This window comes from Pseudorca crassidens, chromosome 6 (genome assembly GCF_039906515.1).
Source record: "Pseudorca crassidens isolate mPseCra1 chromosome 6, mPseCra1.hap1, whole genome shotgun sequence".
Classification (NCBI taxonomy): domain Eukaryota; kingdom Metazoa; phylum Chordata; class Mammalia; order Artiodactyla; family Delphinidae; genus Pseudorca; species Pseudorca crassidens.
Genome location: NC_090301.1, coordinates 121703244 through 121731180, shown reverse-complemented (window position 1 = coordinate 121731180; position 27937 = coordinate 121703244). Strand labels below are relative to the sequence as shown.

General features: G+C 40.9%; 1 protein-coding gene across 1 annotated transcript in view; it reads right to left on the bottom strand.

Annotated features, from left to right (window-relative positions):
* CNTNAP5 (contactin associated protein family member 5) overlaps positions 1 to 27937 on the bottom strand; it is an 883101-nt gene that overhangs the window by 260805 nt on the left and 594359 nt on the right. The window contains exon 12 of the mRNA XM_067742208.1: positions 19356 to 19475. Within this exon, the coding sequence (XP_067598309.1) occupies positions 19356 to 19475 (120 nt within the window). The remainder of the gene's footprint in view (positions 1 to 19355; positions 19476 to 27937) is intronic.

Below are 27937 nucleotides of genomic sequence, written 5' to 3'. Positions count from 1 at the left end.
TTGGGGCTGGCGATAGACTATACACTGTTTTCCTTGAGAATGGACTGGTCAACAGAGGTCATTCATCCTTAGACCATCAGCACCTTGGCTAGCATTGAACGCCATGTAAGACTTCAGGAGATCTTCATCAAGAGGAGGCTAATCACCAGCATGTATTATGTAACGGTTCACATGTAAAAGAACTCTCAAGTGATATGATCAAAATACACGCAGTCAACAACATCATCAAGAGAAAAGCAAAAGAGGTTTCACAAAGAGTCATCAGAGTAGTAATGGCAGGATATTCCAGAATATTCTATTTCCTTATCCCTGCTGTGAAATCTTTCCCCGTTGTCACCCCAGGAAAGCCCTCTAGGAACCTTCGTCCTGGAGCTCTAGTTGATCCGCCTGGTCCCTCTCGCTCTCATTTCAGAAACTGTAAATTGTTTACATACAGAGACACCATTTAACTCTCTTATTTTGGCTCTCGTTCTATCCGATCGGTATTATCATTGTGATGATCATTATTGTTATTAATAAGAGTCATTACAGATGCTATAAGCTGTTCTATCTGTTACCATGGAGATCACCACTCAAGAAAGAACAAACAGGAGGAGAGTGGAAAAAGAGAGAGAGAGAGACAAGAGATAACTCTGATTAATAAAACCTCATTCTATACACATATCTGTCACTTTGCAGAGGCAGAAAAGAAACCTTCAATTTTTCTCTCACAATGCTTGGAAGGAAGTCTACAGATTGTCAATACACAGTTCAATTGAACTTAAATCACTGTGGGGAGCTGCTTACACTCCTTTGAAAATTGTGCCAATTCACTTATACTCCTATTGTAATAAAGCAAGTCTACAGAAAGGTCCCTGGGGTCACTTCTTGTATAGTTATCTATGTTGACAAAGTGAATTTTCTATGCCAAGGGTAAAGACAGCTTAAATAATCCTCAAAGCACTGTCTCTGCCACTCATTTACCATCCATGCCATCTCTTGTCATTTTGCATTGAGAGTTATTTAACTATTCATATGTTTGTCCCTCCTCTCCCCATTTAAATCTTCGGCAATGGCCGCTGAGTAAATATCGGCTTAGAAAGGGCTTCCATAGCCAGTAGAGGCAGATGCGATGGAGGGAAGCAAGGGCTTTGGGATCAATGGATCTGGGCTGCCAGCTCTGCCACTGACCACATTCCTGACCCCAGCAGAGACCAGGAACCTCTCTGAGCCTCAGTCTCCGCTTCTGTAAACTGGAGATACTCCACTGAGCAGTGATGCTGTGAGTGCTTAATCAAACGCACAGCGCTGAGCTGAACTCAGAGGCTGGCTCAGGGTACCCAATTAGAAATCAGAGCTGAACTGCTGCAAGCCTTTTTTTTTTTTTTTTTTTTTTTTGTGGTATGTGGACCTCTCACTGTTGTGGCCTCTCCCGTTGTGGAGCACAGGCTCCGGATGCACAGGCTCAGCGGCCGTGGCTCACGGGCCCAGCCGCTCCAGGGCACGTGGGATCTTCCCGGACCGGGGCACGAACCCGTCTCCCCTGCATCGGCAGGCGGACTCTCAACCACTGCGCCACCAGGGAAGCCCCGCAAGCCCTTTTGAGGAAGTGATTCGGAAGGAGCAGACGCATCACTTCATTGCGGGGAAACAGATCTGGGAACCTCTGCTGAGGGGATCCGTGCCCCCTTCTCCTCAACCTTTAAAGGGAAAGAAGACAAGAGGTGGAAAGCAGTTTTCAACTTCTTTAAAAGCCTTCAGAATTCCCGCAGGAGCTGTTTCCCCTCCCTTGTGGATCAGCCCAGCTGCCTAGGCGAGCATCCTCCTTGCCTGCTAAAACCACTTGCAGACGTGGCTGCTTTTAGTGTCTGGGCTTCTGCGGCTGTTAGGGGAAGGTAGCATTACCGGTTTAAGACTCCTGGTAGGGCCACTGTGCACGTTGCATTAGCTGGAAGCAGGAACCGCAGCCCCCGGGGCGCTGGAGGGGTAGGGGGTTGCGGGGAGCCCCTTTCAGCCCCTGCCGCTCCTTCACCAGCCCGCCTGGACCACACACCTGACGACTTCCAGACAAAATACTTGACCGTGATTTATTCTACTACTTCGCTCGAGCCTTTACTTTTTATGTACCTTTTTGGGGGGTTTTCTTTTCCCTTGCTTTACAATTAGCGGCATGATCAAAGAGACCTGGGAAATCTGTTTTATGATCTTGGTGGGGGTGATGTGTGGTCTTGAACAGATTTCATGTGCATTGCATGGTGCTTTGCTTCTGATTCGCTGGTTTATTCAAGGAAAACTTAATGGAAAGTCTAGTGTGTGCAGAGCATGATGTTAGGAACTGAGTAGGTTGTGGGATGAGGGGGTACCAGGCTGAATGCCACCCCGGCCCTTGAGCGTAAGGTGTTCACAGCTGGTTCTGGGAAAGAAGCTCCATGGAAGCTGAAAGCTTGCAGTGGCAAATATGTGGCCAAGGGGAGCCTGTGCCCGCCTCCCAGGCAGGGGAAGGGCGGGGCGGGGTGGGGTGGGGGGTGGAAGGGGGGCTGCACATCCAAGTCACCTGATGGGAAGAGGGAGGGGCTTTTGTTGCTATGAGACATTTTTAGAGGCTTTTAGGAGCATCTTTGTGGCAGGCACTGTTTTGGTGCATGCTGAGGAAAACTCTGGGCACTGACACAGACATGAATTCACTCCCTCCATTTGTCAGTTACTAGCAGAGTGATGCTGGAATTCTCTCCAACCTCTCTGAGCCTCTGTTTTCTCAAAATGAAAATGAGAAATAATCTCTACCTCACACTTTATCATGAGGATTAGATGAGATTGACTCTAAGACAATATATATAACCCAGTACCTGGACCACAAGTACACAGTAAATAGTAGTCCTCATCCTTCCTTTAGTAAGAGCTAAGGTAGCCAAGATGGAACTCATAGAGTAGTGAGCTGACTGCAAAGTGCTTGCCTTGGTCCTAAGAAGGGTCACCCAGCACTTATGTCACCTCTCACCAGGTCACAAAAGAAGACAAGCCTTCTGAAATGGAAGAGTCTGCTTACTCTGCTTCCACGGATCTTAGATTCTGGCTCTGGAGGTGACTGACAAAAAGAAAGCTCAAAGAGGAACATGAAATTATTTTTCTTTCTTTCAGCTGACGTCCCTGCTCTGGACTTTGCCACACTATCAACTTTATTGTCAGAGTGCCAGCATCATCTCCGGTGGGAAGTCTTTTCTAACTCCTCCAGCATCCTGTGTTTGGCTCACTCAAGCGCTATTACTCCAACTTGTTTACTCAGACCCCCAGCTAAACTCTAAGCTATACAAGGGAAGAGAATGTCTCGTGAAGTCTTTGTATGCCTAGCACCTGGCCCACAGTAGCCATTCACTTACCACTGAACTAAACCTTCAACAGACTACCAAGATTTTTACTGGCTTCAGTGACAGCTCTTAAAATCAACAGGAAAGTGATACATGATAGGAAACGATGTTTCAGTGCATACTTGAAATTCTGCTGTGCAGCCCAGAATATCTATTACAAGTAGCAGAATTTTGGAAAACAGGTAAATTATCTATCAATAGATGTTCGATTGGACACAGTATAGTTAACGGACACAGTGAAATACTATGTAGTCATAATAAAGACCACATAAGATTTCTCTAAACCAATCTAGAATGATTTCCAGGATAGATGGAATGATTTCCAGGAATTAAGGTGCAAAAGACTATGCTACATGTTGTGCAAGAACAAAGGAGAAAAAGGGATACACAGAGGAAGGATACACTAAATGATTATCGAGAGGAGATGGGTAAGAACAGAGTGAAAGCAATATAAGTGAGAACAAGACATCCCTGGTCAACCATTGTAAATATATTTGACTTCTGTAACATTAAAATGTTTTATATATTTAAAACATAAAATTAAATCAGAAGGATGAAAAAAGGCAAACCCTAAAACTGAATATTAAGCAGATACAAAAAACCCTGTCTATATATTAGATAAAATAAACACAAGGGAGAAAAAAAATAATTCAAGTAACTTTTTTAATACTCTATTCTGTCTAGCTATACATCCTGAGGATATAGTCTAAGAACAAAATTTTAAATTCAAGTAAATCTTAAACTTTACCTTGTTATTAGTAGTGCTATTGCTGATGTGATTCTGAAACTATTGGTGTATATTACAGGATAGAATAAATTAGAAAATATATTGATGCTGGGGTAATTTCTCAGTGTGAGAGAAGAGAAATATATATGGAAGATAGAATGATGAGAAAAGATCTAATGGTGCTGGATTTGCCTTAAAGATAAATGTATCAACTCATAATTTAAACATACACACACACATTTTTTAGCTCTGTCCACAAAAAAGGCTGAGAAGCAATAAACAAACCTAACACCTAGATCTTAACTTTCAAATACCATTTGCTACAAAAAGGAACTAGGCTTCTTTGGGGAAATAGCTGAATCTGGGTCTAGGCAGGGAAAGTTCAAGGTAACGTCTTGGAGCATCTTGTGCTAGAAAGCATGGAAGTGCTCCAAGATTAATGGGGTCATGCAAGAAAGACATAGGAACAGAATTAAAGGAACCATTACTAGCTAATTTGGGGACAATTTGAACATCTAATAAATATATAAATATAATAGTAACAATGTTTTAAAGCGAAATAATTTATGAGCCTCTGCTGATACAAGGGTAAATGGAGGCAAGGTGAGAAATAAAAAGCTCTGTAGACAAAAACAGCTATAAATGCAGAAGGGATAATATAATTAGAAAAATGACATTTTACAAACTCCAGTGTCATGACTTATACAGGTCAGGACCATTAACACATGGATGGAGAACAGGATACTCACATAATGTCTGCATAGATCTCCACAGATAACTGATTGTAAATCACCTTCACAATGCAGAGATCTGGTGGAGCTGCTTTAGTCAAATGATGGAGCAGAGCAAGCCAGTCATGGCACAAACTGACATCATGTGCCTTCTGATGGGAGACACCCCCCACGAGGCTTTCTGCCAAAGTATTCTAACAATGAAGAAATAACCAGGAAAAAAACAAAATGTGGAACATTTTACTTCTTAAATTTATTTTTTATTGACCTATACTTGATTTACAATGACGTATTAGTCTCTGCTATACAGCAAAGTGATCATATACATATTTATATTATTTTTCATATTCTTTTCCATTATGGTTTATCACAGGATATTGAATATAGCTCCCTGTGCTATTCAGTAGGTCCTTGTTGTTTAGCCAGTCTATATATACTAGTTTGCATCTGCTAATCCCAAACTCCCAATCCACCCCTCCCTCACCCTGCTCCCCCTGGGAACATTTTACTTAACAACTGGCTTGTACTCTTCAAAAACTTAATGTCTGTTATGAAAAGCAAACAAAACAAGATGGGTTAGGGGGCGGGCCCTTCTAGTTAAAAGAGACTAAAGGGACAGGACGATTAAATCCCACCTATGGACATTGCTTGAGATCCAAATAAAAATAGAAAAACAGACACTGCTATACAAGACACTGTAGGGACAAGATGGATTATATACCAGATAACATTCATTGAAGTGATGTTTATTTTCTTCTTATGGTTTTATTTTTGTGCTTATATAGCATAGTGTCTATTGTCGGGAGATGCAAGTGAAGTCTTCATGTTTAAATTATCACTATGTCCACAACTTGCTTTCAAATAGTTCAGAAAAAGAAAAAAAAAACATTTTATATGAGGATGAAGGAAGGACAGGAAGGGGGCGGATGAGAGTAGCACAAATGTGTGCAAATGGGGCAAAATTTTAATATTTGGAGAGTTTAGGTGAAAAGCCTATGGATGCTCATTTTACTATTCTTTCAACTTTTCTGTAGGTTTGGATATTTCAGAATAAAATCTTTGGGGAAATAAGATAGTGCTTGACACAGTGCTTCACATGTAGAAAAGGCTCAAAACTATCCTACTCTGCCCCAGCAAACTCGTGTGCATGCGCCCTTATAAACACACACACACACATACACACACACACACACACACACACACACAGAGCTAAGGACCAATGGACCAAATAATTATCCAAAAGCAAAAACTATTATCAAATTCAACCATTCACACCATGGTAGCCCATCTATATTCAAATGTAAGTATCAGTTATTGCTGTTGAATTAATTTGCAGGGGTGCTTTGAAGACACCCGGTGTTATATATATTCCTAAAATTTATTAGTTATTATTTTCATCACTGTATCGCCAGAAACACCAAGAAAACAGTGTCAAGGTTTCTGGTAATAGAGTGATGAAAATAATTAAGGCTAACACATATTGAGTATATAATGCCAGGAATTTTTTTCTTACAGTTTACAATGATTAGCTCATGTAAACCACACAACCACCTCATACATAGGTTCTGTTATTAATGGCAAAGGAGGAAGCTAAGGAACAAGGAGCCCAAGTAACTCCCTAGATCACGTAACTTGACAAAACTAGGAAGTGTCAGTGCTGGGATGCAAACCAAGCACAAGTTCTTACCACCAATGCTAGATTGGATAGATGTTTGTTGATTATGTGGATTCAAGCGGGAGCCTTGAGAATGGTGATGGGCAAAGGACAGTCATAGGAGAAAAGAATGAGGGCTCGGTCTAAAGAAGGAGGTGAGGAAATGACATTCCAGAAGAATAAAACTGGATAAAAAAGGCATGAGAGTTGGACAGAATACTCATAGGTGGCACGGAAAAAGCCGTGTGGAACCGTCCCCACAGACAGTCTAACCAGCAAACGTCTCTTACCAGCTTCCCTTTACAAGCAGATACAAATAGAACAAACTCTTGTGCCCAGAGCAGGAAAGGCTGACTGTCGCTCCTGAGACCTGAGTTCACCTGCTGTGAATAGTTATAAAAAAAGACTCCCAGACAAAGGGTCCCTCTGCTTCCCTTACTTCACAGAATGTGGAATCACAAGCTGCTAGTACATCTTGGGCTTTTTAAATTCTTTGCAAGGTCTAGACTGACTTTTAGTGATTATCTCTCCCCGGAATCCTGGGCTCAGAGCAAAAGTGAGCGAAAACAAGCAAGCTTTCTGGGAGACACATTTGACTCCCACTTGTTATTTCATTCTTCTGATCAAGAAAAGTGCTTGCCCAATGGTAATCTTGTATTAGAACACACAGGTGAGTCAGGAGCCCTCAAAGGAGGCAAACAGCCCTTGGTTACAAGCTCACTGCATCGCCACACCCATACCACCGCTGAGCTCATCAAGATGGATTTTTCCTCTTTTCTCTTCTCTGCCTAGCCTGGGACACCTATCTTTCAACTTCATACCTAAGCCCTATGTCTCCAGCAAAGCCTTACTTGATCACTCCTGCCTCTGTATTCCTTCAGCATTTAGATCTTCCTATGATGATGGAGCTGGGTGATCGTGATTTCTATTTCCGGAGCTCTTAGATAATGCCAGATATTGTACTGAGCATATGAGGTATGTTGCTCATTTAATTTTATTTTAATTAATATTTTTAATATTCATTTTAATTTTCATTTAATTGCTCATTTAATTTTATTTAATCTGCACATCAACCCACTGAGGTAAGAGTGACTGATCGTCCCCATTATGCAGATGAATAAACTGAGCCTCACAGAAGTGAACATGCCCAGGATCCCATGGCTGTTGAGTATCTACAGGATAATTGGATGAATTAAATATGGAATAGGATGGCCTAAATGGAAGGGCTTGAAGAGCTGGAAGTTAAGTATGAGGTCCTAGGGCACAAGGGTCGGTGGTTTATAGTGGCTTATACAGCACAGAACACAGGGGAGCCTCAATATATACTGGTTGTTTGGACTGTGTCCTGATCCCCACACACCAAGAGGAAGGGCTCGCCAGGTATCTGCAATAAAAATGTGCTGTGAAAAGTCCATCAAGAAGGGGTCAGGATAAGCCTTGTGTTCAGGTCTTAAGAAGAACAGATCTTTTAGTCACTGACCAGTCCCCCCACCACCTTAGAAGTGGGGAGACGAATACGGAAGGAGACATTAAAGGCTATACACTGTGCTAATCACCTTATATAGATACTTCCCAAGGTCCAGAGTCTTCAGGTGCTTGCTAAAAATGTTACTTTTGATCGCTGCCCTAAACCTACTGAATAAACATTGCTGGGAATAGGCCTCGGAAAAGGCATTTTAAACATTCATGTCAGTTCATTTTGCAGAGAAATAAAATTTAAGAACTTTTGTTTCATATAATTCTCATCGAATGCTCAGAAAATCATGAAAGATGGATATGATTATCCCAATTGATAAATGAGTAAAGTGATGCTCCAGGAAAGTAAGATACAGACCTCCTTCCTTCAGGGTCACTTCCTTGAAGAGCTTTCCACTGTGGCACTGACCGATGGATGGAGGCAGTACAGGCCAGAGGAAGGGTGGACACATGGGTCTTTTTTTGTTTGCCTTAGAGCATCTGTGTCACCTGGGCTAGGAACCCAGGCACGGGAATCACAGATGTAGACCCAGCTGCTGGCTTCACTATTCGCTCCTTGCAAGAACTTGGACGAGCTATTTAGCCTCTCAAGATTTCAGTGCCCTTCCCTATAAAATGGAAAGAATGGCACCTTCTTCACATGATTGCTAGAAAACCTGAACGACCTCATGGATGTAAAATGACTAGCATGGCACCTCCAACAAATAGATGCTCAATTAAATGTTAGCTGTTTCTAGGACAAGATTCAGCTCAGAGGGCATCTCTTCAAGCACATCTTCTCTGAGCACTGTCCCCAGTCTCCTCATATCCCTTGATTTAACCACCGTGTCCTTTGTACTCTTTCTGCACCATCTATTGGCTTCTATTCCATCTTCCACACCAGGCGGAAAATATCTGTTTACAAAGTCTGACTCCCTTTCTGAACTGTGAGCTCCTTGAGGACAAGACAAGCATCCATTCTGAAACCTTAGGGCTTATCTCCATCAGTGCTGAAAAATTTATTTAAATGGCTTATCCTGGATGGCCAGCTGAATAACTGACTGGCTGAATGAATGAATGAATAATGTAACTGAACCCATGAACAAATAATTGTGGAAATGAGTAAATGAGAGAATTAAAGAATGAGTAAATAAATGAGAGTTTAATAAAGGAATTCAAGAAATGTTAGTAAAGGGGGGGTGAATTTATGAATGAGCAAATAAGTCAATGGAAATCACATTGCAATCATTCTCCCCACCCTTGTGCTGAGACTCCTGTCCTTACCCCCTGTGGTTGGAGCCAACTGGCGTGCTAAGCTGGTGTGAAAGGCGTTTCTCTAAGTGCCTGTGAAAACGCATGGCAATTCAAAGGTGACAGTGCTTTACTTTCTGGGTAATGCTACAGCTTTATGACTTAGTAGTTTTCTTTAATGGCCCAGTTTAGCAAGAGATTATGCCACCTGCCGCCAGTCCAGAGAGACCCCTTTAAAACTTGGGCCTTCCACACAAGCAGATCCACTCCCCAGCTTCACCTAAGAGACCAGCCTTCTGGAAGCTCTATGTGGTCCCCACGCCTTGGCTGACAGCATGATGTATTAAACAGGGAGACAGACATTTAAAAAAAGCTTCCCTCTTCTAAGCTGGTGAACGACCATTCTTCAGCCCCAAAGAGTCCTCTGGAAAACACTTGATTTACAGAAAGCAAATTGTCCCTCTGGAATAGAAGCAACAACACAAGGATTATTCCAACTGGTTAAACTGCTAGCGAGCCACCATGCGTATGTCACCGTGAGCGAGTCTCAACTGAGAAAGGATGCTTGGGCTACCAGGGACACAGCCTGTGGTCTCCTGTCCGGATCGATCTGAACCTGCTGCCCACAGAGAAGCAACATGTTTCCAAAGGAAGGGGGAAGAAGAGAAGGAGAAACACCTACATTTTCTCCACCACTTGCTCTGTGTCAGTCACTCTCCAACATTGTTTAAATGTTAACTCATTTAACTTGACTAGATACCAATCATAAAAAGCTATTGTCATCACCCGTCATGTACAGAGGGAGAGACTGAAATACAAAGACCAGGGGCCTTGTTTGTGGCCCCTAAATAATTATAATAGATAATAACGATCATAATTTGGAGGATGTAATAAATACCAGACATTGTCCTAAGACTTTTAATTAATGCATATGAACACATTATACAACAATGTCCTTCAAAAATTGTAAGCCATGAGTAAGGAGCTTGGAGTTTGCACAGGTAGAAGGGGAAGGGGATGAGGAAGCATGGTCAGATCTGTTTTTAAAGCATCACTCTTGCTGTTGTGTGAATTATGAATCAGAGTGGGAAAGATCCGGGTGTTTTCTTACCACAAGGACATGAGATGATAAATTCTGTGGACTTGGGGGACCGTGTCTTAATCACTTCTATATCCTCAGTGCCTTGTCAGTGCCTGGCCAGAGCAGACAACAAATGCATAATGATTCAAATAGAAGAAGGTTGTCTCCCATGCTTTAGACCCCTTTTATAAGAAGTACTGCATACCAGACATAGCAAAAAACTTAGATCTGATGGCTCTAATTGGAATCCTCTTCGTATAACTTACTAACCTCATTAGCACATTTGTAAAAAGAGAACAATATTCCAGCTACTTCACAGTGATGCATCTTGAACTAGTCCTGTGCCCAGTAGATATCTGGCACAGTTTTACAGCCTGTAATCAAGTCACAATTTTTTGGCAACAGTACTTCTGCAATGATGGCTATCCAAAATATGATTAAGAAAACAAACTTGAGAACTTGAGCCCAGCTTGTCCTTGTAGAAGAATTTGGCAGGGCAATGGAAGCTAATACTTCCTTTTTGGGGTGTGTGTGTGTGTGTGTGTGTGTGTGTGTGTGTGTGTTAGCAGTGGAGTGTTTGGGGGTAGAAATCAGCCAATAGGAGATACCAAGACAAAACTTAATTACAAATGCACATGGGACCAACAATTGAATTCTACTTCTCTTTGGTGTAAAATAAAGCTGCAGAAAATTAACAATGCACTAAGAAGTTCAGGGAGAAATAAATGTGCCATAAGTAAGTGGTCTCATCCTATGTCATGGGTAACTCTTGTTTCCTGTACACTCGCATACCCTTGTGCAGGCCATACATAAAACTGTAAACTCAGTGATGTTGCTCTAACTTTGGGAAGCAAGGCCAACAACTGTTAGACCAAACCGAATGGACACATTCCTTTCTTTCTGTCAGTGACTTGGATGATAATCTATTACCTGCAATCCCATTGCATACTTATGTACAGGAATATTGGAGAGACTTTAATTGCAGCTTCTCTGCCTACTCCATTATGCATGCTTTGATGAGTTTTAATGAAGCCAGAGCCTGCTGCCAAAGGAGTGAGAAACAGAGCCTCATAATAGCAAGAATGTTAAGATATGGAAACTTGCAAGGTGGTTTGAAAATGCATTAGGAGCTCTTTGAGAAGGAAAACAAGTTTTGCTTTCAAGATTTGACTAAACCTTCCTTGCAAACTTCTTGCAATGCCTGATGATAGCTGTACAGGTCTAGATACACAAAACGGCATTGTATCCATCAAGACGGGAAATAACTGTGTTTTTGTTAGTGGTTCTAGACAATTTTGCATCTCAACATGCAATTGTACTGCACAGAGGAAGAACAGTGTGTGGCTGGGAAACATCTTTTAACATGTTGACAAGGTGTCCTGTTAACATTCATAATGGCAAAATGTAAACAGTTGAATGAGTTGAAACGTCAAGTTCTAAGGAAAATCTTCTCAGAGTGCCTCACCCTTCTAATTCTGCTTTATTGATACGGGAATCTTCCCCTCAGAAATGCTCCCTCCAGGCTCCTAGAAATCCCTCCAGTCTCTGAAATCTCATGGCAATGCAGAAGGAATAAAGACAATATTTCTGGCAAGAGGAAATAGCTATCTTTTGCAACTCGGATGGCCTTATAGATGTTATCTATACCACTAGAACAGCAATGAGAGTGAAAGAGGTCATGGTTAATATTACATCATGATATTTGGCTACTCTGTTTCCTGATCATCTACATTTGGGGGCTAGGAACTTTGCAGGTATATTCTATTTCTCAGATTAATCTCAAAATGAAGACATGTTTATTCTCCATCTTCCTGATAAGGAAACCAAGATCCAGAAATGTTAAATGACTTGTCCAAGGTCACATGGCTAGCATGTGCCAGCACTAAAATAGGAACTCCAACGTGACTCCAAAACGTGTTCCTCCCACTACTCATTCTTACGTTTGGAGAAAAGAAAGGGTTTGTGGAGGCTGCATAGCAGTGAGAGGTCTTGGGGGCAATGAGTAGCAGGACACTTTTCACTCTTGGACTTGCAGAAGAGGTTGCAAATAGTAGGAATGACTCAAGCCCAGTTAAGAGTAGACATTAAGGCAATATCCATGGTTCCAAACTGTCATTGATGTAATGGGTCAGGGCCTCAGTCTAAGATAAATTATGGGATGTGGAAAGAAAAAATAGAGAAAGGCAGAAATTAATCTTCAGTTTGCCTGTGATTTCTCAGCAGTCCATTTACACTGGACTCCTTAGAGTATGTGTAAAAGTAGATCCAGGAATTCCTGACACTCTGTCTCTCATTTTCCATCCAGGACCTCACAGTCCCATGGAACACAGAAGTAAACATCAGTGGTTATAATGCAGTGTGATCAGTGTCATGGTAGAAGTATTCAGAAAATGAGAGGAGAGCACACCCAACCTGTAGGTACCAAGTGCATGAGTCAAGGTTCTCCAGAGGAACATAACCAACAGGGTATAAAAACCATATATATTTTTTCCAGTGCATAATTGGCTCACAAGACTGTAGAGGCTTGGTAAGTCCAAAATCTACAGGGTAGACCAGGAGGCTGGAGACCTAGCAAACAGCTGCAGTTCAATCCCAAAGACAGAAGACAGTCTGCTGGCTGACTTTCTTCTTGCTTGGGGGAGGTCAGTTTTTGTTCTGTTAAGACCTTCAGCTGATTGAACGAGGCCCACCTACATTTTGGAGGGTATTCTGCTTTATTCAAAGTCCACTGATTTAAGTGTTCATCTCATCTAAAAAAAACCTTCACAGAAGCATTAATGATAATGTCTGACCAAATATCTGGTCATGACTCAGCCAAGTTGAGGATATACTTACCACATTCTCGTGTATCATCAACACCCACTTCCTGTACAGGTACCTCAGATGTTCACTAATTCCAGCTCCTTCCTGCACCCTGCTCTTTCTCCACTTCTGTCTTTCCCTTTGCATTGATCCCCGTGACCAGCACTTCCTCACTTCCAGATGGCATCTAACCTATCCTGTGAGTCTACCTTACATTCATTTGCATCCAGCAATACAATTCTGAGTCCTACTAGATTCCTTGTTGTCTCAAATGCATCCCTCCTTACTTGCCCAACTAGACCGGTATAGCCAAGGATGATCACAATCTTTACGTCATTGGTTGAAACTGTCCACATTCAGGTTAAGGGGACTTTTACCACCAGGTAGTGGCATGGAACCCAGATGCCCTTTGAACAAAACATTACATTCTGGCATATGTCACGGTTTCCCTTAGTTGTCCAGTTGCCCCTTAATTATTTTTATTTATTTATTTTTTTCGATAAGCTGGCCTCTCACTGTTGTGGCCTCTCCTGTTGCAGAGCACAGGCTCTGGACGCGCAGGCTCAGCAGCCATGGCTCACGGGTCCAGCCGCTCCGCGGCATGTGGGATCTTCCCAGACTGGGGCACAAATCCGCGTCCCCTGCATCGGCAGGTGGACTCTCAACCACTGTGCCACCAGGGAAGTCCTCCCCTTAATTATTCATCACTTGAGTGGCTTAGCAACTTTTAGAGTAAGCTAGCTCTCAAAGTCTCTCCTTCATGTACGTTTTTTGCATTCATCTTAACCTCGCTTCAACTGAACCTGCAAACGGCGGTCCTTTCTGCTTCAGGTGGGCATCTAATGGACAAATCCATGCTTCATATATTTGCATGGTTTGTGGATTTCACTCACCACGCCCACCTCACCACCATCCTTGATCCTTGATGAATTCAAATCATTTTTTCCCCCAGGCTTCTTTGGACAGTTCTTTATAGACAATATATTTTCCATTTGCCCCACTAGATGCACTTTCCATCCTTCTACAGCCTTCTCTGTGCCCAGGAAGGCTGACTAAAGGCATTACACCAATAGGTGCCCTTGCCTTCTGAATTCTAGTGGAATTTGCTCGATGGAAACCTAGGAAGGAGACTGGAAGGGGTGAGGAGAGACTGAGGTTACTCCCCAAGCTCCTTGATGGCTGTTCCCAAACACATCACAGCTGCCTCAAGGCACGGCTTCTTCACATACTGCCCTCCTTCTTGCTCTGGCGAAATGCCCTCCCCTCACCTCCATGGGCCTGAGGGTGGGAACATCTCCTTTGTTACTAGCTCTATAGTACAGTATATTCCCATAATTTCTTCTTGTACATTCACCCCTTTGTAAACAGTCCCTAATGTAAGCCAGATCCGGTCCTCCAGAGAGGGGAACAGTGCTAAAGACCGTGTATAACCTGAGGATGGTGGCTTGTTGTTGGTACTCAGAAAGTTGCTCATCTTTCCTTCAGGGTCAGCTAAATAGTCTGGCATGCTCAAGAATGATCTGATAAAAACTGGAGTTTGGGATTAACGTATACACACTACTATATATAAAATAGAGAACCAACGAGGTCCTACTGTATAGCACAGGGAACTCTACTCATTCTGTAATAACCTGTATGGGAAAAGAATCTGAAAAAGAATGGATATATGTATATTTATCACTTTGTTGTATACCTGAAATTAACACAACATTGTAAATCAATTGCACTCCAATATAAAGTAAAAATTAAATTAAATTGAAAAAAAAAATCTTCTTTTCCCTGGAATTAAGATAGCCGATTTCCTTGCTGGGAAACTATAGTTCAGATTATGGATCTTCAGAAACTTCTGCTTGTCCCTAATCAAGTCACTGTGATCCTTTTATTTTCTAGTCATTCAGGTACATGCATTTTTCAGTGTTCTAAACTAGCAACTCATCCTGGTGAGTTGGGTGGTCCCCACAAACGTGCAGGATCAAGGGACCCTGGAACCTTGTTCCTGACATTCATTTGCTCTTCCTGGAAATGCCTTCCTTTGTGTCTTCTTCTGGCCAGTTCCTACCCTCCATCCAGCTCTTAGCGACGTTTCCTGCCTGCCTGATAGCTCTTCCATGAGTGGCTGGTTTAGGTGCCCCTCTTGTGGGCTCTCAACACACACTACACATGCGCTATCCTTGTCAAGATAATTTAATTGTTGCTGTGTCTTTTCCATGATTAGCCTGTGGAGGAGACTGAAATAATACTGTTATGTGTTGAACTGTGTCCCCCAAAACGATTGCTTAAAGACCTAACACTCTGTACCTGTGAATGTGCAAGGCCTTAATGGGAAATAGATTCTTCACACATGTAATCAAATTAAGATAATGTCATACTCCATTAGGTTGGGCCCTAAGCCGACATGACTGGTGTCCTTATAAGAAAAGAGGAAACAGACACACAGACATGTGAGGGGAAAATGTCACTATGATGTAATCACACAGAAGCAGGGAGACAGTCCCAGGGATGCAGAGATCGAGGGGCTGCTTCTAGGAGCCCAGGAGCACCCACGGGTCAAGCAAACTGCCAGACGCTAGGGAGAGGCCAGGAAGGAGACTCCCCTACAGGTTTCAGAGGGGTTGTGGCCTCGCTGGCACCTTGATTTTGGTCTTCTACCCTCGAGAACTGTGAGACAATATACTCCTGGGGTTTTGGAAGCCACTCAATTTGCGGAACGTTGCTAGACCAGCCCAAAGAGACTAAGACAGACACGATTGTGTACCCTTTGCAATTTGTGCAGTGCCTGAAATGTGCAAATTTACATTGAGCTGAAATGAACTGTACATCATTTAGAGATAGGTTAAAAGTAGGCCAAGTGTGTATTCCTGAAGAAACTTAACTCTATCTTTCTCATCCTTCTCTCCTACCCCCTAGTGTCAGAATGCAGCCCGGGTTATGGCACCCTGTCGAAACCTGTAGAAGCCTAGATTCAGTCCACTTTACCGATAAGCCTAATCACCCCCTAAGTTACTCCTATAATTTGTCCTACTGTCCCCATGCAGAGATCACACTGCCTTACACCAAAGAGGGCAGCTGCTCGCTGAGCACTCGTGGCCCTCATCTCCCCAGGATCACCCCGTGGCAGGTAAGATGCACAGACTTAAATCTCCCGGGAGGGGCAAGGTGCCACCTCACCTATAGAAATGAGGAACTACCCCCAGGGTACACTGTAAAGAGAGATGTGAGGCAGCTGGGATTCAGATTTACAGTTTTCCACAACTAAAACCTGCCCTTTAACCTGATGACATCCATCTGCAAGTATCTGCAGACTTAGGGGAAACTTCTCCTTTTCTTTGGAACCTCAAATGATCTCGCAGGGAGTTCTAAATGAGGGAGGCCTGAGGGCCCACTTAGCTCCAGATCCTTATTTTTGAGATGCACAGCCAGGCTGGGAGCACCCAGCCGACTGGCACAAAGAGCAGTAAGAGAGAGAGCCCAGGTTCCCTGCGTCCCAGCTTGGTTTACACTCTCTGTGTTATGCCCCAGGAATACCTCTGTAAAGAGCAGAGACCAGTGGCTTTGTGCTCTTAGAAACCAGAGTTAAACACACAGCAAGCCTTCTCTGGCCATTTCCTCCCTCCTTCCGTTCCCCCTTCTCCTCCCTCCCCCTTCCTCTCTTCCCTGGACCACTTTGTCACACTTTTCCTAGTGTCGTAAGTCACTCAATTTAAGAACAGTTAATACTGACAAATAAAAAATTATGTATTTCATTATCGTTATATTTAGGCATTAAAAATGTTTGTCAGTTAAATATGGATGTAATTCGCCTACACAGAAGTTGGCTTTTACTTTTACAGGTATTTTAAGAAAACAAAAACAAAACCAAACACCTATATAGTTTGCAATTGCATGTGACCAGAAAAGCATATTTCAAAGAAATCCCCAATCGTGCACAACGCACCCTATCAATTTTGGGACATAACTCAGAGGACCTGATGCCTTCAGCATCACATCAGCAAAACGACAACATTTAATATACATAAACATTCATCTTTAGCCATTCCTGGACAAAATATCAAACATAAATCCCGAGAGAAGTCTTTCCAAAGAGAGGCAGAGCATTTCATGTAAATGACATCTATGAATCAGTGTCATTCTACTTACATTATTTTGGAGAGTTAAATTTGTCAAGCTATACTTAATGTATGTATTTTAATTTCAAACTACATATTTTAATGAAAATAGGATGTCTATGCTTGTGTCTTAAATGCATGGTATAAAAATATACATTTAAGAACCTATATATTCATAGAAAAACACACATATGCATTCATAGCAAAAAGTCCCAAGGAAATTCTAACAATCAAATATCAATAGCAATCCCTGGATTGTGGTTTGTAGGTGACTTTAACATTTCTTCAGACTTTTCTTCTTTTCCTTAAAGTTTCCATAATTAGCATTGATTATTTTTATAACAAAAATAAAAGCATGGCTTCAAGCAAAACATAAGCAATACAAAGCATCCAATTAACGTTTTAGTGATATAGATTATTGCTGCACCAGAAGGTCTTGTTTGCTTCCTGAGTCTTGACTATTAGTCCCAGGATTTATTATCTCAAGCAAGTCATGAAATTCTCATGTGCTCTTTCCTTCTATGTAAGATAGAGTTAAAAATATCCGCCTCATATTTTTGTTGCCAAGAATTAAAGAGATGATATTTGTAAACTCTCAGTTCAGTTCCCAAAGACGGTAGGAGCTGAGTCATTGATGCCATTACCACAAATCCTCTTATTATTTGTCACACCCATCACTCAGCAGGCACTGATCTCCTTTGCCTTGTTCTGCAAGCAAAACACTTCCTCCTTCTTTTGTAAATTGTGGACTGGGGACAAACTGCATCAGAATCATTTGGAAAGCTCAATAGAAGTACATTCACTGAATTTAGAATTTCTGGGTCTGCAAAGTCTATTTTTAGCATGATTCCCCAGAGAGCCATATGGTAATTAATTTTGAAAATAACCAAGATCCACGGAGAAGCCTACTTCTTGACCAGGTTGTTGAACATTATAGGCTGGCACAACCGTGAAAAGAAAACGGTAACGCGATTTCTAATTATGTTATAGGGCTATTGAGAAGCAGCTAGCATACATCTTGAAGAGATGAAGTATGATGGAAATGAAATGAAATGGCATCCAATTCCATGTAACTACCATTTTCTGCAGAAAACCTGGGGCCTTTTGTATTCAGATGGGCAAATTACTGGTAAATGTCCTCAATCACCATTTTGGCAATGGCTTGCTTGCATTTCTACCTGTGATACTGCATGCTATTTTCCCTGATTTTACTGCCTCATGAATGACAATGACTATGCCTTATTTCTCCGCATATCCTGTGTGGCCAGGACAGTGTCTGACTATAGACAGACCTCCACAGATGTGGTCACCCTGTTGCAGTGAAGTCTGGGGCCTGAGGACTCAAAGAGCCTTAATAGGTTCCTACTTTTCTTCTTCATTACATGATTCTGCTGGTGTCTCCGAAGGCCAGTGCTCAAAACAAACAAACAAACAAAAAATGTGTATGTGCCAACTGACATTCTAAACAGAGGGAGTGCTTGCATTGCTATATTTTTAAATAAATATTACATCAGGTTTGGGGTGTGGAATTATTTTTTTAAGAATAAATTAGTGATCACGTGCTGCTTCTAAACTCATGTAATAATTGGCTCTTAATGCGTCCGTAGGCACTTTAGAAAAAAGTGGCAAGATATTATGAGATTGCCAGGGAAAATAGAAATAGCTCAGTGTTTTGGTTAGGCATCTGCGGGATAACTACCCTGGCTAGTTACAGCAATACAGACGATTTTGTTTCATCCTCACAACTCTAAGAAGCAGGAACTACTATTTCCATTTCACTGATGCAGAATTGAAGCTCACAGTGACCCTCGGAGTCACACGGTCCTCAGAGCCAGACCTGAATCAAGCTTTCCCACTTCCTGAATCAGGGCTTTCTATTGATTTTAACTTTTGTTTTTTTGTCTGTTGGGTTATTTTCCTTCTCTTTCTGTTTTTGCATTTTAAGAGAGACATGACCTTGTTCAGCCCTGCAGAAAATGCTTGATATTTAATTCTTGGTTCAGTGGAACCTTGTCAAGACCATTAACAGGTTTTCTTCTCTCATGAAAATAACCTAGCTGCTAAATCCTATTATTTACCTAAATACCATTTCCCCCCTGAAGTTGGTCCTTTAAATTTTTATTTATACAAGTGTCCCCTTCCAGTGGATTTCCCTTTGCATCACGTAGTGACATGAAGCGTGAGTAGGAATTCTGCACCCTTACCTGTGATGTTGCAGTACACTTGGAAAGGTCCCAGCGTCCCACTGCCATCTGAGTCAATGTAGAAGAAACCAGCTGTGTTGCCGTGGTGCCTGTACACCTCGCAGGATTGCTCATAGAGGGCTGGAAAGACACAAAGGCAGCAGAGAAGAAACTTGGCTTGGCTCTGCATATCCCTTTGGAGGATCAGTAACTCCTACTTAGTATATTTACTTTCAATTGTGATTTCTTTCCTTTCTCCTATAACCTCAACTTTCTCCCCAAGCCTTAACAAACTAGTGCCCCAATGTTTGATGGGCTTGCATCCTCCATTCATCCTAATGTTCATTCTTCTAAACAACTCCAAGTTTACATCCTCCAAAATGTCTCCCCTTCCCTCTTAAACAGCCCTTCCCTATGCTGATGTGTCTGTCCTTCCCCTACACTTGCACAGCTGTGAAGCTAGGGCATCATACACTGTTCTGTCTCCTGCAATAGTTACAGAATCTTTAAGAGTGGTGGCAGTGTGTAGTTTGAGGCTGTGTTCCAGCATCTAGCAGAATGCCACACTCACAGTGGGAGATCAAAAGTTAAAAATGTACAAATAATAAATGCTGGAGAGGGAGCGGAGAAAAAGGAACACTCTTATTAAACTGTTGGTGGGAATGTAAATTGGCGCAGTCACTAAGGTGAACAGTATGGAGGTGCCTTAAAAAACTAAAAATAGAGCTACCATATGATCCAGCAATCCCACCCCTGGGCATATATCTGGAGAAAACTCTAATTCAAAAAGATACATGCACCCCAATGTTCATTGCAGTGCTGTTTACAATAGCCAGGTCATGGAAGCAACATAAATGTCCATCAACAGAGGAATGGATAAAGAAGATGTTGTATATATATATATATATATATATATATATATATATATATATATATATATATACATACAATGGAATATTACTCAGCCATTGAAAAGAATGAAATAATGCCATTTGCAGCACCATGGATGGACCTAGAGATTATCATACTAGGCAAAGTAAGCCAGATAGAGAAAGACAAATATCATATGATATCACTTATATATGGAACCTAAAAAAATGCACAAATGCACTTATTTGCAAAACAGAAACAGACTCACAGACAGAGAAAACAAATTTATAGTTACCAAAGGGGAAAGGGTGAGGTGGAGGGATGAATTAGGAGTTTGGGATTAATATGTACACACTCCTAAATATAAAATAGATAACCAACAAGGACCTACTGGAGAGCACAGGGAACTATACTCAATATTTTGTAATAATCTATAAGGGAAAAAAATCTGAAAAATAATATATATATATATATGTATATCTGAATCCCTTTTTTGTACACTTGAAACTAACACAACATTGTACATTAACTATACCTCAATAACAAAATGTTTGATTAGTGAATGTAAAACTGAATATACAGTCATGACTTTTCATTTATAAAGTAAAATGACACGGTCTTATTTCTATATACCCAGAACTCAGCACAATAACTAACATATAGTAGGTGCCCAATCAGGTTTAGTCCATTTTGACTTAACAAGCATTTACTGAGTTCCTCATATGTGTCAACAGTGTGGTGGGCACCTAACAACAGACCAAGGATGTGGCAATGAGTCTGTGCCTTAGAAAGCTCGTAGCCTGGTTACAGCCACAAAGATCTTTATGTGCTCAGAGAGAGGCAGACACAGCTGTCCTGAGATGGGATACTTTGAACAGTCTGAAGGTAAAAGAAATTTATAAATCTCATTACACCCACATGCATGAATTTGGTAGGGTGGAAAGGAGGATCTGCTGCTTCACACATGAGAAAGTAGAATGTTGTCTGATGCTTGAGACAAAATAATGTAGCTCAGAGCAGCAGGTACGCGTCCAATATTATGTCATCCTCCTGTGTTGAAAACACTTCAGCGGCTCCTAACAGTTTTAAAGATAGAGCACTAACTCCTCACCTTAACTACCATGCCCCTGTGACTAATGTCCCAGCCCGGGAATACGAAGCTGTAGTTTGACATGATCAAGCGTGAGGGGTGCTTCAAATAATTCATTACAAATAAAGTTCTAAAGCTTGAGAGGCTTTGACTTTGTATAAATTAGAGTGAATTCAAGGTGATCCTTGTACTCCTGTAATTCTCCCTTGCAGTCATACACTGTTTCTGAAGCTGTGGGTCCATGGGAGTGTCAGTTTGCACCCTGCATATTGAGCATAACATATAGCTTAAACCTGACCTAAACCTGATAACACACCAAGGTGTGTGTCACAATCTGACAACACACCTGGCAACCTCTAAGATAACTCATCAGCACCTCTTGGCATTCACGCCCTCCCCTTGAGTGTGGTCTAGACTTACTGACATGCTTCTGACAGAGATGATGTCATTGTCAAGACCAGGTTATAAAAGACACATGGCTTCCAACTCGGGTTCTTCTGGAGCACCTGCTTTCAGAAAAACCGACTGCTAGGTCCTGAGGTAACCCTTTGAAGAGGTCCACAGCATGAGCCTGGAAGCTTCTCTCCAGAGTTTTAACTGAAGTGACAGTAGCCCTGGCTGATACCTTGAAGGCAGCCCCAAAGGACTGGGCCAGAACTACCCAGCCAAGTTGTTCAAGGACCCACAGAAACTATGAAGTAATAATGTCTGTTGTTTCCAGAGGATAACTTTTGCTGTAATTCATCATGCAGCAGTAAAGAGCTAATATACTCTCAAAGCATTAATTCTCTCATGCAGTTATAAGCATAAAAAAAGAGTCTATCTAATACAACTGAAGTAAGGATTCAGAGATAATCCACGTTCAACACTTAGCATAGTACTTGGCACGTAGGAAGTGCTTGATAAATATAAACTATTATTATCATTAACGTTAAATTGTTTCATGCTATGTCACCTCTTATTTTTTGTCAATGTTTTGCTTACTTAATTTTTTTTCATGAATCACAAGACTTGTTAAGAAAAACCAATAGGCCTTACCTCCCTTCTGTGCAGAGATGATGACATTTATTTCTTAGCTTATTCTTTTGGTATTGACTATTGTATCTCTAAATTGTATGTCTATACTGCTACTTCTTGATTTTCCATATTTATAGGTCATCTATTCACTTACCAATAGGAAAGATGAGAATTTAGCTTTTTTCATCACCTCTCCCCACATACAAAGAACTTTCGGTTTCTACATACTGCCAATATAATAGGATCACAATTTTAGTTAGATCAATCATTACTGCTTATGCTAATACAACAGAAAGCATGCTATTCACGAATGTGGTTGTTTCCTTTCCTGAACACAATTTCATTTTTCTAGAAATTAATAACTGTCTTACTCTTCTTCTCATTTGCCTTATTTTCTAGGTATATATCACAAATTTAACTACAAATTCACTAACAACTCTCTAAAATGCCTTCCAAAATATTCAGGTGAAAACTAATTTAAATGGATACCTATGAAGAGAGAAAGAATGGGAGAAAGGGGACAGGGACAGAAACTAGACCTTTCTGAATATGCCATATTTTTAACTTTGAATCAATATAAATATTTTTAAAAACAAAAAAACAAAATTAAATATACTAGAAGAAAAGGTGCAATTCATAAATATGGAAAGGAAACTAAATGAATTTAACTACAAATTATTTCAAGTGATATTTAAATTCAGTATTTTCTTCTTAACTTTTTATAACAAAAAATCCAAATACATGCAAAGAGCACAGAGAGTAATAAAATAAACCTGATATCACAACTAGCTTTAACAATAACCACTATTTGGTAATCTTGTTTCATCTCTAGTACCTGCGTTATCAGTTATGCATTGCCATGTTACAGATCACTCCAGAACTGACTTAAGACAACAATCATTTCATGATTCTGCCTTCAGCGGAATGAAATAAAGACCAATGAAATAAAGAATTAGAAAATAATTATGAAGGACTGCTAAATCATTAGATGAAAAGTTGAGGGGGTCTCTTTTTAGTGGATGGATTAAATTAACAATACCCAAACTCACCGATCAATCTCAACACACCCAAAAGTGATTATCAAGATGCCTGCAACGTGAGGTAATAAGAAATACACAGCACCACCTAAGATACATTCTTGCCAAAAATTTGAAGTTGAATCTAATCAAGCCCTGAGATTTAAACACTAACTCACAGTAAGAGGTAAAGAAACACACTCAACATTATAAAAACACAATCAGTTAAATTCAGATTCTGGGAACATCTGACTCAGTCTCTTCAACAAATAAATGGCAAAAAGGGGGATAGAAATGCAGGAAACATATCAGTCAAACACTGTGTATGGACCTTGTCAAGATCCTGATTCCAACAAAGCAAAGACAAAATTAAGAGAACCAGAAAAATTTAAATCAGATTTGGTATCTTTAAATATTTTTAAAATTTTGCTTGGCTATGATAATGGTAGTGTGGTTATGTTCTAAAAGATAAAAACGTTCATCTTTGTCAGAGATACATACTTAGGGATTTGTAGTAAAATGATTATGTCCACAATCTGTTTGTTAAAATACTTCATCGAAAACAAAGAGGGGCATAGTGGAAACAAAAATGGTAGCCTACTGATAAATACTGAAACAGGGGAGGGTACATTGGGGACAATTATACTATTCTATCTTTTTGTGTATGTTTGAAAATGCCTCTAATAATTATTATTATTTTTTAAATATTTGGACATTTCAGGTATTCTATGGATTTCAACTTCTTTGAAAAATTATCTTCTGGATCTTTCTGACCTGTGGCAATCTGGACTGGTATGCATCCAACCTGGCACATAGCTGTCTCCTCTGGCCATCTCCCTACCATCATGCTGGACATTCCCTCTTGAAACTAGCTTCTTCCCACAGCATAACTCCCTCGAAATCCACTTGAGTTGTTTCATGCACCAATAGTTTATTTCTGTTTAATTGCTGAGTGGCATCCCATGGTATGGATATACCACAGTTTGTTTAGCAGTTAACCCATCATAGGACATTTGGGTCACTCCCAGGTTTTGACTGTTTCACTGGCGGCATGTTTAACAGTTAAGCCATTGTAGGACATTTGGGGCATTCCCAGGTTTAACTCCCCTGGAGGCTTTCCTCACCCCCCACCACCTCTGAATACTCTCTTTTTAACAGCATGCAATTCTTGATTCATTGATGAAATATATCTCTAAAATCTCTGAAAATATTAATTGTAATATAGTTTTTTAGAAAATTTTCTTCTTTCTGTGTACATTATTTCCTCCAAGGTAGGGGTGTGTGTGTGTTTATGTGCTCACATGCTTAATTGGCTCACTTGTTTTGTGATTATTTTGGTCTCTGTTTTATCTGGCATGTTAGACTCTTTTCTGGGATGTCAGGTAATCTTGTGTGGTCCTCTCGTATTTAACAGTGGTCAGCACTAAGTGTCAGCACTAAGCAAACGTTTGTGGTTTGCCCTCCATAGGCTTTATTGTAGGGTTAAGTGGCTGGACAACTCTGTGGGAAACCCTCATGTTAATGTCTGCAGGGCTTCTCCCTTGGTCTTGCTAGAGTCTGTGATTTAGAGGGATATGTTACATGAGATTTGGAAGGTGGAAGTGACACCACACGCATTCATTTTACGCCTGTGAGGTCAATGCAGGGCATGAGATGCTGTTGCAGATGACACATATTGCTGCTTATCTTCTGACTTCAGTTGCAAATGTGGGGCAGCCAAGCCAGCTGGTATTCCAGATGGGCTATCGCCTCCTTTAGCTTCCCTAACTCCTGGCCAGGTGCACCTTACATCTCTTATGATCACCTCATTATTAAAGTTGAAGGTTGGGAAGTAGTAAGGGGCAAGGTGGATCAGCGGCTGACTGACAGGACCATTAAAAAAATCAATTACTATTGTTTATGTGAAGTGTTAGGAGGAAGTGAAAGTAAATTCATATGTTCAATTCATCAACACTTCCAGGAAGTACAAGCATGCTACTTGTTGATTAAATTGTTCTTTCTCTACTACATGCCTAACACACTATATAACAAGTACTCTATACACACATATTGTAAGACTACTGATTTTTCAGTTAACTCTAGCCTCTGAGAAAAGTAAACAAAAGAGACATGGTTCTGATCTCAAGTAATTCAGGCTCTTAAACTCATCAAAATTAATCCCAATACAGATAAAAAATTTTAAAAGACCAATTCCTATAAAAGAAAGAGAAAAGATATTTAAAGACTCCATAAGAAAAAAATACAGCAAGATCCAATTTTTTTCCTTAGATAATTCTTTACAGAGCAGATAATCCTTAATGCTACTTATCCTTCTCCAAAAATCTTCCAAATGTGTTATATGAAGTAAGTATAAAGGTGATCCCCAAACCTGACAGACCACACAAAAAGAAAAATTACAGCCTCACTTACGAATACAAATTTTAAAATTACAAAAATATTGGCAAACAGTACCCGATAGCATATTTAGAAAGGAAATTATGATCATTTGGGGGGCTTAATCCAAAAATGCAGGCATCGTTCAATATTAGAAAATATACTCTATATATAGTCATCATAATAGGGCTAAGGAGAAAAATGATATGATCTCTCCACTCATTTAAAAGATAACTAACATGAAAACACTAGAATTTCCCACTCAGGTCAGAAAAAGAACAAAAACAAGCATCTTCATGATCTCTACTAATATTTCACATTGTGTTAGAGTTTCAGTCATCGAAATTAGAAGAGAAAAAACAACGGGTGGCATACAAATTAGAAAGGAAGAAGTTATACTCTTTTCATGGATAATCAGATATCTAAAAATACTAAAATAATCAGTGTAAAATAACTAAAAACAAAAGTTGTAAGCTATAAGATTAACATATGGAAATCAATAGCTTTCCTCTATTACAGGCAAAATTAGTTAGAAAATATTGATAGTGAACTCTCCTTTACAATATCAAAGGGAAAGAAGAAAGAAAGAATGAAGGAAGACAGGAAGAAGAAACAAAAGAAGAAGGGAAGGGAAGAAGGAAGGAAGGCAGGCAGAAAGGGAGAAAGGAAGGAATATCCCCAAGTGTAAATTTTATGTGAAACATTCAACAGCAAAATAAGAAAACTATAACATATGCCTAAACACACAAATAAACCTGAACATCTTCTTAAGATAACATTTCTCCCATAGTTAATGTATATATTTAACACAGTGTTAACCAAGAGACTATTAGGTGTTGAGTTTGTCTGCTTGTTTTGTTTGTTTATGCTACACAAATTGATTATAAAGCTCATTTGGAAGAACGAACAAGCTAGTCAACTGAGCAAGGAAAACACTGAAAAAGCAGAGCTGGTGAGGCCAGCTTTAATGGATCTATATCTAATGTGGAAGGATGGATGGATAAATGGATGCATGGATCAAGAGAACAATGGCCAGAACAGAAAATCCAAGACATCCAGGTGCACAGGGAAATTCAGTATATGATAAAGGAAGCAGCTCAAATCAATAGCGAAAAAAGTGACTTTTTAATAATTGGTGCTGGGATAACTGGGAAGCCACATAGTAAAAGATAAAATCAGATCCACACCTCATACCACAGATCAGGACCAAATTCCAAACAAGGGATTTAAATACCAAAAAATCAAATATGTACATATTTGAAATAAGAAAGAATTTCTTCATAACCTGGAAGTAGCAAAAACTTAACTAACAATGATTCAAAATCCAGAAGCAATAAAAGAAAATACAGATGAACTTACTTATATTAAAAAATAAATAAAGGAGAGTTTCAAGATAGCAGAAGAGTAAGACATGGAGATCACCTTCCTCCCCATAAATATATCAGAAACACAACTACAGGTGGAACTGTTCCTACAGAACACCTACTGAATGCTGGCAGAAGACCTCAGACTTCCCCAAAGGCAAGAAACTCCCCACATACCTGGGTAGGGTAAAAGAAAAAAGAATAAACAGAGAAAAAAGAATAGGGACGGGACCTGCACCAGTTGGAGGGAGCCATGAAGGAGGAAAGGTTTCCACACACTAGGAAGCCCCTTTGCGGGTGGAGACTGCAGGTGGCAGAGGGGGAAGCTTTGGAGGCACAGAGGAGAGCGCAGCAACAGGGGTGCGGAGGGCAAAGCGGAGAGATTCCCGCACAGAGGATCAGTGCCTACCGGCACTCACCAGCCTGAGAGGCTTGTCTGCTCACCTACCAGGACGGGCAGGGCTGCGAGCTGAGGCTCGGGCTTCGGTCAGATCCCAGGGAGAGGACTGGGGTTGGCGGTGTGAACACAGCCTGAAGGGGCTAGTGCGCCGCGGCTAGCTGGGAGGGAGTCTGGGAAAAGGTCTGGAGCTGCCGAAGAGGCAAGAGACTTTTTCTTCCCTCTTTGTTTCCTGGTGGGCCAGGAGAGGGGATTAAGAGCGCTGCTTAAAGGAGCTCCAGAGACGGGCGCGAGCCGTGGCTATCAGCGTGGACCCCAGAGACGGGCATGAGATGCTAAGGCTACTGCTGACACCACCAAAAAGCCTGTGTGCAAGCACAGGTCACTATCCACACTGCCCCTCCCGGGAGCCTGTGCAACCCACCACTGCCAGGGTCACGTGGTCCAAGGACAACTTCCCTGGGAGAACGCACAGC